Source organism: Mesocricetus auratus, unplaced genomic scaffold (genome assembly GCF_017639785.1).
Source record: "Mesocricetus auratus isolate SY011 unplaced genomic scaffold, BCM_Maur_2.0 Super-Scaffold_6730, whole genome shotgun sequence".
Lineage (NCBI taxonomy): Eukaryota > Metazoa > Chordata > Mammalia > Rodentia > Cricetidae > Mesocricetus > Mesocricetus auratus.
Genome location: NW_024429184.1, coordinates 12,519,938 through 12,531,893, shown reverse-complemented (window position 1 = coordinate 12,531,893; position 11,956 = coordinate 12,519,938). Strand labels below are relative to the sequence as shown.

Genomic DNA, 11,956 nt, shown 5'->3' with positions numbered 1-11,956 from the left:
TGTTCGGTCTAGCTTTATGTCAACTTGATACAACTAGAGTCATCTGAGAGGAGGGAATCTCAACTGAGAAATTCCTCCAGAAGATGGGGCTGTAAGCAGACAAGCCTAATAAGGCGTTTTCTTAGTGACTGATGGTGCCATCCCTGGCCTGGTGGTCCTGGGTTCTGTAAGAAAGCAGCCGAATAAGCCTTGAGGGACAAGGCAGTAAGGAACACCCTCCGAGGTCTCTGCAGAAGTCCCTGCCTCCAGGTTCCTGCTCTGACTTCCTTCAGTGATGGGTTACGTTGAGGAAGTGGAAGCCAAATAAGCTTTCTTCCTCAAGTTTCTGTGGCCATGGTGTTTCAGCACAGTAGTGACCCTCATTAAGACACTGGCCCCCAGCCTTTGACTTGCAGGCAGGGAAGTGGGGCTGGGCGACAGGAAACAGAGGGGACTGAAAAGCATGTGAGGGACTATGGAGTCCCCAGGCTGGGTGACTATGCCTGTGACAAGCTCTGAGGCCCACAAGTGAGTTAGTTAAGAACTGGAGAAGTGAGAGGGGGTGGAGCATGGTGACTCTACCCTAGGGGACATCCCCACCTCAGGAAGGGGACTTATCGCCGGTTCTGAAGCATTTGCTGTGCAGGCCTTTGAGGACACTAGTTCGAGGGTCTCAGTACACCTAGGCCCTTCTGAAAAGTGGGCTACGTACGTGAGAGATAACAGCCCAGATCACGCACAGAGGACCGAGCAGAGGTGAACGAGACTGACTTGAAGGGTGGAAGGCCACTGGACAACAGGGCTGGGATTCCCATCTACGGGCACAGAAGTCGAAAGCAAAACTCCCCACGGGAACCGGAGGTCTAGGACACAGCAGCAGGCACAACGCTGCACTCCCGTGGCCTCTAAGGAAAACCCTCTGTCAGCGCTCCGTTCCCACTCCAGCCTGACCAGCTTTCTACCGCTGTGGTGCTGTGGAGACACGGTGGTCTTCCCTCTGGTTCTTCCCTGGGTGACAGTCTCAGGTTCATTAATTGGCATTCACCTGGGGAGGGACCACACACATTAGGCTGTCCTGTGGGTATGCTTGCGAGCCGTGTTCTCAGGTCACTGACCTGGGAAGACCCACACTGAATGTGGGTGGAGCTGCTCTGTAAGTTCAGCCTTGGGCAATGAAAAGGAGAGCTGAGCACATGTCCTGGCTCTGCTGACTACAGTTGTGACCACCTCCCTCAAACTCCGCCTCCACGGCCCCCCTGCCAAGGACTGTGACAAGGAACAGTGACCCCGGTGAAACCTTGCCTCCTCCACATGCGTTCCTCAGCAGCAACACAAGAGCCGAAGCAAGGGCACCTCCACCTCGCGCGTTGCGATGGTGAGGTCTCTTTTCAACACGATTTCCAGTCCTTTCAGAAATGTGCTGAGGAGGGAACCTCTGGGTTAGTTATACGGTGCGTTTATACTTTCAGGTTCTGGGCTCGATTCCCGGGCCTTGCAAACCTAGAGGCAAGCACCCAACCAAGGACATTCTTCCCAGTCTGTTTGGATGGACGCTGTTTTACTTATTGAAGGCTCTCTCCTGCTTCCTAGTTTTTCAAGGTTATGGGGTCGGGGGATAAGACCTCAAAAGGGTCCCAGGAGTGTTTTTTGAGATTTGGATTTCAGAAGTAAAACTGAAGCTATCATCACGGTACCCTCTTCCCAAAGCAGGGGGTCACTTACTAGGGTCAAGGCTAATGTGTCAACTGGAGACTTGGTGTCAGGGTAATTTGCTAAATGGGCACCTTTTCCTGTCACCTCTACACGTTACTGACAATGGGAATCACCCGCCAGCCCATCCTCCACTAGTCAGAATCCCCCTCTTAGCTGAGCACACAGGGAACGTGTGTGTCTACCTGGGGGATACTCCTTCCCTGAGTGTTCTTTCTCACGGGGAGCTGCCCTGTCCACAGGCTCCCCCGCCCCCACACACCCAGACATCACCTCCTGCTTGCCTATGCTCCGGGTGGTTGAGGCACCGAGACCAGGGCTGAGGCACAATTCTTTGCAGAAACAAGCAGAACCTCCAAGCTTATTTACAGCACTTTGCACCCCTTCCCCACTGAAAAACTACAAGGAGGAAATGACAACGTGTCATCTGTTTGGTGGCTGGCTGGGTTACTCATTGCTGACAGGCAGCCAGACATCAGGAAGATGGGCTCTGAGGTGAGACCTGCATTCAAACCTGTGTCCCTCGTTAGCTGGGTGTGACCTGCAGAAAGCTGGTTGCTACCGGTGTGTCACAGCCACCAAACTGGCAGGAATGAAAGCTTCCGGCTGCCTCAAAAGGTGACCGTGGAGATGGGGCAAGGGGCACACAAACGCCCGGCACAGGAGGGAACCCCAGCAGCGTGCCACGCCCTAAAGAACACGAAGACAGGAGACACATCTCCATTTTTAATATATGCTGCTTGGCAAGCAAACATCTTCCCAAGAATCAAGTCTCTGTGTGGAAACGATGTGAGTCTGGTATGAAGAAAATGGAAACCAGCTGCAGGGCTGAACCCAAATAGAACCGTGATCTCCAACCATCGGCTGCAGCCACCCCAGTGTGGCTTGGGACAAAGTCACAGCCCAGCCCTGCCACCAGGGCATCCTGATGAAGACGGCTGGGGCTGTGTCTACTGGTCTTGTGTGTGGGTGTGGGGGCTCCTGCAGGAACAGGGTCCTGCTTTGGGGGTGACCTGGCTCCTCTTGGGCGGGGCAGGAGTAGCTGGAGACAGGGAAAGGGGACTTGGTGCTCTCTTGTACGGCCTTGCACCCACAGCCCCTCCCAACCTTCACCTCACGGTCCATCTGTCTCTCAGCGCCTCAACCACAGGTGTGTCCACGTCTGCTCCAGGAGAGCAGTGCCCCAACAGCGGGGAGCCTGGCAGTCTTCTGGAGGAAGCCGGAAAGCGAGTGTGGAGCCCCAAGGGTCTTGGCACTTCTTCCCTGGCATCTGCAGAACTTGGTATCAACTTCCTTACGGACAGCATTAGGCCTCCTCACACACTGAATAGGACCCTCTGGTGACTGCCACAGTGGGGTGCTTCACCACACCTTCGGCAGGGGCTCACCTGTGTTGCATCTTTCCTAGAAGGGTGCCAGGTCTTGAAGGCAGCACCTGCTTGGATGTAGAGGTTAGGGTCTATATCTGCAGCCATGTGGCCTCCATCTTGGCCTGAGCATCTTCAGGCCAGTCCAAAGCATCAGCCTGAGGGGCTTCCCAGGCCCCTGCATGCTGCATCAGCTCTGACGGTTTGGCTGGTCAGCCATCTTGCTGCCCACTTGCTGTCCCGGTGAAGAAATAGCCCAGGGGCAGACACAACAGAAGGGCAGGGACTCTCTGCCCAAGCCTCAGTGTCTCAGGGCTCCGGCGCCAGTAGAACCATCAAAACCACAGCTACCTCTTGCCAGACACTGCTTCTTCCGGCCTTACCCATCCAGCCATGGCTGACGTTGTCGTCGTAGATGGGCAGAAGAAGAGGAAGAAGGGGAAGAAACAGATTTAAAGGATGCAACCACCTTCAAGGTTCCTGCCATCTACCCTGCTCCAGGGCAAAGGTTTTGGCACCTTGGGACAGCTGTTCCTTGGTAGCGCCAAAAGGAAACCGAGGCTCGGGAGATGAAGCAGCATTACTTAGTGGACGTGGCCACGCTAGGGCTGGGTCCACTCCACACGCAGCGTCTTTCCAGAGCTCCCACTCACCTCGCAAAGGGGGGACGTAACGGACATAGTCCAGGCAGGGCAGCTGCTGCCACTGACCCAGCTCCCCCACCCCGAGCTGCACCATGTCTACACCTGCCCTAAGAACCTGCTCCTGTCCTCTGGAACAACCCGGTGGAGCCCGAGATCTCACTGACGGCTGAGTCCTTGGGTCACCGCACACGCTACCGCACATCCTGACATGACTCCCACCGACTTCGCTGTGGTCTCAGAGAGATGTGGGTCTCGGCAGATGCTCAATAAACGTCCCAAGAATGCAAGGATAAAAAAGGAAACTTTGTTCTTACAAATTCCGCTGGCCTTCGTGGAATGGTGTGGGGTGGAAAGAGAACATTCCAGTAGGAAGCTGGACAGCAATGCCTCCCACTTTGCAGTGGACAGAAAGCCCACTGACCAGGGTTCCTGCCAGCTGAGTCAGCGAACCCCCTTACGCTGATGCCTACTGACAGGCAGGCCGTGTCTGCAGGGCTACTGAGAACAGAGGTGACTCCTAAGGACTCTGGCTCAGACTGAATGCCTGGCCTTGTCGCTTGCAGCTGCCACTTGTGGGGCTTTCTCAGTGGTGTCCAAGGGGCCCTGGGCTTGCAAGAACACCTTATAAAAGCCATCATGAGAGATGGCACAGGCTCTGTGTCCCCAGGAAGTGGCCTCACTGTAAGGGCAGTCTTCTATCCTGGCTTTGACTAGTGTTTGCGAAACCTTCCTGATACAGAACCTGACCCAGCTTCCACGAACCCTCCTGTCAAAACCTAACGTCTCACTGGACAAGCGTCCCAAGGGGGACACTCTGGGAATTAGCGGAAGTCATACTTCTTGTAGAGGACTAGGGACAACTGTGAGCAGAGAAGGGTCCCCAGAAGAGATGGTGCTGGCCCAGACAGGATGCCAGGACTCTTGCGAGTCGGCACACGGCGTGGGAGGAAAGGCTCAGAACATCCAATGCAGTCAGGAAAGAACAGTGTCACCGGAGCCCGGCTCACACCAACCCTGCTGTGCAGCCCCCAGGTGAGGTCCCCGGGTCCTGCTCTGCAGAAGCCAGCTCTAGTGCAGCACCTGCCTCAGGTGAGGTCCCCGGGGCCTGCTCTGCAGAAGCCAGCTCTAATGCAGCACCTGCCTCAGGTGAGGTCCCCAAGGCCTGCTCTGCAGAAGCCAGCTCTAACGCAGCACCCGCCTCAGGCGTTCTACCTGGGAGCCACGACAATCACGGAGGTGTGCAAGATGGGACAACAGCAGGCAGCACATGCGTAGCCTCAGACTCTAATGCTGGGGTTCGAACCTCAGACTCTAATGCTGGGGTTCAAACCTCAGCCAAGGGTAACCTCTGAGGGCACTGGTCATCCACAGCAGCAAGAAGCACTACCGCCTCCAACCCTGGAGGTAGGCAGGACGCAGAGGCCACCTGCTCTGACTTACACTTACAGTTATGTCAGGGCATAACTGGAGGACTGCTTTCTGCCTCCTGGGTCCCCTTCCTCACGTACAGAGTCACGTTAATCAATGTGGGGGACAGATGACCATGCCAAGAAGCGTGGGCACATTAACAGGCACTCAGCAAGCTCGTCCCCTTAGAGCAGTGGTTCCAACTCTTTTCCAAACCTCTCTCTTAAAATATTTACATTATGATTCATACAGTAGCAAAGTTACAGTTGTGAAGTAACAAGGAAATTAATTTCCTGGTTGGGATCACACCACGAGGATCTGCATTAAAGGGCTGCAGCATCAGGAAGGATGAGAACCACTCCTTAAAGGGTAGTTAGTCTACAGGAACTTCATACAGTTCCAGTGAGCAGGGGTCGGGAGGACAATCCACCCCTGGACCCCTGAGCCATCAGAAAACTCGAGGCTCTGACCAACGTTGTAGCCGTGGCCTCTAACAGCCAGGATGGAGGCACAGGTAAAAGATGGCCCAGCACAGCTCATAGGAATGATCTGACTTCCGAGGAAACTTCTGTCTACCTGGTGTCTCCTGAGGACTCAAGCACCTCTCTCTTACCACAGCCCTGGCCAGCTGTGCGGCTGACCCCTATCCCTGGCCCCAAGTCCACAGCCCGGAACTGACTCTTTCCTGCTGCTGCGGAGGCTGGGATGGCCTGCTCACGGGTTTCCCTGGCCATCAAGATTTCCCAGACAAACTCCAGCTTCCCTCTCATGCCCAGAACCCAGCACTGAATAGGAAGAGTGGGTTGGAAGGCAGCCTCTCTGTATAGCTCTGGCTGTTCTGAAATTTGTTCTGTAGACCAGGCAGGCCTTGAACTCTTAGAGATCTGTCTTCTCTGTCTCCCAGGTGCTGGGGGTAAAGCCCCAAGTCCCTATCACAAGGCAGTACCTTAGTCTCTTGCTGTGTGCCAGCGCAGAAAGCTGTATCCGACTCTGGACCGTGTCATCGGGCCCAGAGCCTCATTTTCCCAGCTCTCCACCCTGTAGGTGGGGACGGCAAAGGCCACAGAGGAGGAGGGAGCCACACAGTGGTTGAGAGCCTTTGCAACAGAGAAAAGCATCTGTCCGCCGACCGTGCTGCTTATATGCAGTAGCTGCAGCAAAGGGTCACACAGCACGGAAGAACATGGGTGCATGCAGGGACACCAAGAAAGGCCTAGACTGGATGGCTGGAACCCCCAGGAATGAGAGAAGCTATTGTCTGTCCTGTAACAAGTGGTCTCATGTAGCCAAGGCTGGCCACAAGCTCGCTACAGAGCCAAAGAGTGCTTTCAACTTCTGATCCTCCCGCCTCCCGTGTGCTAAGATTACTGGCATGCATCACCACATCATTTACGTGGAGCTGGGATTGAACCTGAGTCTCTATGCATGCTAGACAAGCACTCTACCAACTAAGCCTCATTCCCAGCTACAGATGGAGGTTTTACAGCAAGATGTAGCAGGCAGGGCTTACCTTCCACCAAAATGTTCACTCCCCTATCTGTGGTTAGTGTTGCTTAAGCTACTGCAGGAACTACATTTCCCAGGCTGCTTTGCATTCAGGTAGAGTCATGTGATAACTGGGGGTGGGCAATGAAGCATGAGCAAAGGCATTTAGGAAGAAACTGTGTCTGTCATTCCATTCTCCCTTTCTGCCCGCCAGAAGCAAAGACTTTAAAAGTCCTGGGGATGGTAAGTCACCAGCGGTAAAGAGGGGGTTCCTGAATCACTGTGGGAACCCCGCTACCAACCAGGAACACCCAAAAGGAATTCTGGGAGAGGTTGAGTCTCTGCACACAGGACTCCTGTGGGCTGTTCTGGTGGAGAGGACAGTGAACGGGCCAAGGCATAAAGTGGCGGTTTGGGGCAGCAGCCTGGGCCCTGGCTGTGTGAAGGGTTACTGAAGCTCAGGGCGCTCACATGGACGGTCACAGCAAAGAGACTCACGCACAGGGACCGTTGCCAGGGGCCCTGGTGTTGCTGGCGCTGCTCTCAAAGGAAGAGTGGAAGTTGTGGATGGTTTCCTGAAGAATCTGCCTCTCACGCCCCTGTGGACAGAACAGAGACACACGCAGAGGTCCTGGTAGATCTGTGGTTGTTCGTTCAACAGTCTGTGGTTGAGGCTCAGTGCACACTTGAAGACCCTGAGTTTCCTGGAGAAAACAACTACCTAATTGCCAGAGTATCAAGCTCAGGGAAACCAGACTGAGTCGGAGGCTCCCAGTGCCCACAGTGACGGTTGCTGAAGGGAGACCCAGGGTGCAGGGGTCTTGTCTCTAGCTGAGGTATGACTGGGGGACCTACCTGGCTCACGGGGAGGGTTCCTCAGGTGCCCAACTCCAGGAGTGGGATGGGATCCCTATGACAAAGTCCCTAGCCCCCAATTTTGATGTGGGGAAAGGCAGAGGTGGCTGTTCCCCAGGTCTAGGAGAGGCCCCTCCCCCAGGGCCCCGGTGAGAAGCAGTAGCAGACGCACACAGGTTAAACATGGACTAAAACCCAGTAGCCCGGGTTCAAATCCCAGTTGTCCCGTTCACCTCTCCGCCTCTCTGGGCTTTATCATCAGTAAGTGGGGCAAGGGTAGAAGCTCAGCAGGTTGCATCATGGGACTCTGCGTGGCAGCAGGAGGTCCTGACCAGGGGACAGCACTGTATGCTCTAAATTAGGAGTAGATGTGGTCAAAACTTAAAGCAAGTTACAAGCGCATTATCAGCTAGACATGGTGGTGCACACCTTTAATCCCAGCACTTGTGAGGCAGAAGCAGGAGGATCTTTGTGAGTTCAAGGGCAACCTGGTCTATAGAGCGAGTCCCAGTATAGCCAGTGCTACATAGTAAGTCCCCGTCTAAAAAGGGAGGGGCATCATCTCTAGCAGGCTGGCATCTGTGAAACTGCCCACGGATGAGGCCAGGTTTCAAGGGTTCTTTTCTTATATTTCGTGAATTTCTACCGGCTACAGATTCCAGATGCCAGTGTGGGGACCTCCTGTACTGACAGGATAATGAGAACTGCCCTTTATGCCAGCCACGCAGATGCCCTTAAAAACTGTTAGTATTGGCAGGGGTGTGTGGCACCCCTGAAGGCTGCAGAGTAAGGGCTAAGAACCAGATGTGAGTAAAGGAAGCAGAAGCAAGACTCCACCTGTGACAAGTGGTGGCATCCAGAGCTGGCCTCGTTCCCCTGAGCAGTATCTGTAAAATGGGTTAATGCAACCTGCCACCTTGCAGGGGACATGTGATCTGATTTTAGCCTGAACTCCCTGATGAAGGTCGGGGATATCCAGCCCCAGAGTTCTGTCTCCTCACCTCAAGAGGACACCAGATAGTGAAACCATCATCACCAGGATGGCAGCGACAAACACCCTCTGGTCTGCCTGAACATCCCAGAAGGAAAGCAAATGTCTGGTACTGGTAGGCAATAGCTCTGATCCCTCTATAGTTGCTCAAGAAATGTAAATTCAAACGTAGACATCTATCCTGAGGACATTGGGAAGCCTTCATACAGAGCTATCTGCTGCATCCACAAGTGGGCAGTCATATAGCAACAACCGTGGATTTAAAAAAAAATTTTAGTAAATCTATGTAAATTTATATCAGTAAGAATTCTGCAGGGCATAGGGACATATTCCTGTCAGCCTAGCACTCAGCAGGCTGAAGCGGGAGGACCCTAAATTCAAGGTCAACTTGGATTTTATAGCAAGGCTCTATCAAAAAAACAAAACCAAAAACAACAACACCAAAAGCAAAACAAAACAACCAAGAGCATCCTTAGCAACCTGGGTAACTGTATAGATTTCATAATAAACAAAGAAAACAGGATATAAAATCATAGATCCAAATGTAGATCAGTCATGTTTAAAAAAAAAAAGCCAAGAGACACGACAACACTGCAGAATAATTTGCCCCAAAGTGAACACTGCTATTCTCTGAGTGGCTGGATCATGATTGCTTACAAAAATCCTATCATTTTTGAAGTATACAAATTTATTTTAAAAAATCGCAGCCTGCTTCTGCCTCCTAAGTGCTGGGATTAAAGGCGTGTGCCACCACCACCAGGCACAGTAAGAATTCTGCAGCCTGGTCTACAGAGTGAGTTCCAGGACATCTAAGGCTACACAGAGAAAGCCTGTCTCAAAAACAAACAAATAAACAAAACAAAACAAAAAAATCACCACAAAAGGGGGAACCCAAAGAATCGAGCACTTAGAACCCGGAAGGGCAAGACTGAGAGCATGGTCTCTGCTGAGCCTTCCACACCCCCCAGTCCCTGGGGGGTCCATGCACCTGGCAGCAGACTCAAGTTCATGCTCACTGCGGTGACCTGCAGACACGGGTCTACGTCACTTTACTAAGTGGTGTTGTTAGGCTGACAACACACCTAACACACGTATGCCTTGCTCGAGGCTGCCTGAACTCATCAAGCGGGTGAGGGTGACCTCAACTTGCTTTTTTTTTTTTTCACTCAGGGTCTCCTGCATCGATGGCTGGCCTTGGACTTGCCCCCTGGATGAGGATGGCCTTGACCTTTTGGTCCTCTGGCCTCTACCTACTGAGTGTTGGTGTCAGGAGTGTGCGCCACCACACCCTGATTTACGTAGTGCAGAGAGTCAAAGTCAGGACTTCATGAGTGCTGGGTAGGCACTCCAGAAACTCAACATCTATCCTTGGCCATCACTTAGAAACAAAAACGTTTAGGTTGTAACGCTCAAGCATTTCTTGGAGTGTTTTCTATCAGGATACATACCAGAAACAAATCACCATTCCTCCATGCAAAGCCCAGTGATGGTCCCATTGCACTGCATTTTTAAAAAGTGCTTCTCCAGGGACTGGAGAGATGACTCAGCAGTTAGAGCCCTGAATGCTTTTCCAGATGACCCTGGTTAGATTCCCAGCATCCCCAAGGCAGCTTAAAAGTCTTTAACTCCTGTCTCAGTAATCTGATGCCCTCTTCTGGCATCCTTGGGTACTGCATGCATGTGGTGCACAGGTATTCATGCAGGCAAAACATTCACTCATGAAAATTATTCTTAAAAAATAAATACAGTATCCTTTTAGGCCCACTCAGTTGATTCTCCACCTCCCCCAGTATGCTTTGGACCTGGGAGCAAGAAGCTTAGGCCTCTCTTGCACTTCAGAGATTCAGTCTACAGTAGGTATCCTCTTGACTGAGCTGTGTCAAGAGACAAGCCTGATTGTCAAAACAAGTTCACACTCAGCCTCAGGGTGGAGCTGGAGCCTCCAAATAGAGTCGGTCAGGGCCAGCCCTGAGCAGCGAGGTCCAGCGCTGCAGGCCGGGACCTGAGACCTGCATCTGGCTCCAGGAGACACGCTCCAGCCTCGACGTCACGCCCAGAACCAGGGCGAGAGGGGAGGGCAGCTGAAGACACACTCTCATGCTAAATTTCTCCCATTGTGCTGTCCTCTAGGACACTGTGGCACTGCCCCCATCCCAGGGGACTGTGCCCGGGACCATTCATCCCTGGGGCAGCAGGGTCTTCCTCGGGCAGTGACTCAGGATGGCGGCTGCTGCCATGAGATCACCTAGCTTGGCAGACGTGGGCTTTAAGCGGGAAGATAAAAAGAGGTGCTCTTGGCCCAGCATCTCAGGTAGGGCTCTCCTTGTGGAAGCTCCGAGGATTGCCCAGCTAACCCTTCGGCTTGTAATGGAACCCACCTCATAACAGAAGGCGGGGCCCATGCTAACCAGGGAGCAGGAAGCTGTCAACACTAGAGAAAACAAAGGTTCCGTTCTGCAGCTGTGAGAAATGCCCGTGGGGTGCTGGTGGCTATCCTTTCACCAACTGTTGAGCCGGTCACCTTTCCTGAGGCCATACACCTGCCTATCTGTCTCCCTGGCCGAGGAGGAGCCCGCAGCTACGCAGGGAGGAGGAGGTCACGGGGGTGTTAACCACTGGCATCTCCATGCCACCTCCTGTAGTGCCTGCCCCTGCCTGCCCTCACCACCTCTGGGTCTCTCCCTGAACTTGTCACTGGCTTCCAGCTGTCCTTTCTTTGGCCACATGTCCACCCTGGAGGCTAGGAGGAAGGTAGGAACCCCAGCCCCTGCCACACTCTGCCCTTTTTCGAGATCCTGCCATCCCTCACGTGGGTCAGCCCACCATCCCAGCCTTTGCCTCTGTCCCCTGGCTTCCCCCGTGTTTAGGGAAACGTGTTCCCCTTGGCCTCGTCTATTTCTGCCTTCAACTCCCTTACCCAGTGCCTCCCATCAGGTCTGCCCCCTTCTCCTCTTCCTCAGGGTCTCCCCAGGCCAGGTCCGCCCAGCTCACAGGCTACAGAAAGGACGCCTGCCCTCCTCCTCCGTGTGTGCCTGTGGTTTAGCGACACCGCTGAGACATGGTCACACCAAGTTCAGGCCAGTCTGCCTCTTACCGTGTGACCCCGCACAAACTCCCCCACTGCTGTGTATGCGTGCGAGCGCATGTGTGCACGTGTGTGTGTGTGTGTGTGTGTAAGTGCGCGCATGTGTGTGTGTGTGTTTCTCAGCACGGTATGGTGTGGTCTCAGTAACACACAGCTCTCAGAACTCACATGGTAGCCAGGACAACACAGATTCTTTTCCATGAGTGAGCCAATGCTTCAAAGCTTTCAGTGAGGGGTTGGCTACCATTGTGGACTAGCCAAAGGCTTCTGCTCCCTAGCTGACACCCTTCCTAACCATGGAGACATGCCTCCAGCCTGCCTCTGCCTCCTCAGTCTCCACATTTGGGAGGGGGACAGGAGCCTTGCTGGTGTTCAGGAAGTCAGGGTCTGCTGCCGGCCTCTGAGCTGGACTCCACTGCCTACCCATTGCCCA

At 53.6% G+C, this 11,956-nt stretch overlaps 1 protein-coding gene across 5 annotated transcripts in view; it reads right to left on the bottom strand.

Moving 5' to 3' along the window:
- Nucleotides 1-2,400: 2,400 nt before the first annotated feature.
- Anks6 (ankyrin repeat and sterile alpha motif domain containing 6) overlaps nucleotides 2,401-11,956 on the bottom strand; it is a 42,979-nt gene continuing 33,423 nt past the window's right edge. The window contains exons 15-17 of one of the 5 annotated variants that reach the window (XR_005874183.1): nucleotides 7,091-7,191; nucleotides 3,078-3,453; nucleotides 2,401-2,959 (exon numbers count right to left, since the gene is read on the bottom strand). Coding sequence is in view for 2 of the 5 variants with exons in the window: in XM_021232210.2 (XP_021087869.1) it covers nucleotides 3,366-3,453; nucleotides 7,091-7,191 (189 nt within the window). In the remaining 3 variants the exon portion in view is untranslated. Of the gene's footprint in view, nucleotides 3,454-7,090; nucleotides 7,192-11,956 lie in introns of those variants that run through there. The other 4 variants (XM_021232210.2, XM_021232211.2, XR_005874187.1 and 1 more) reach the window with 4 other exon arrangements.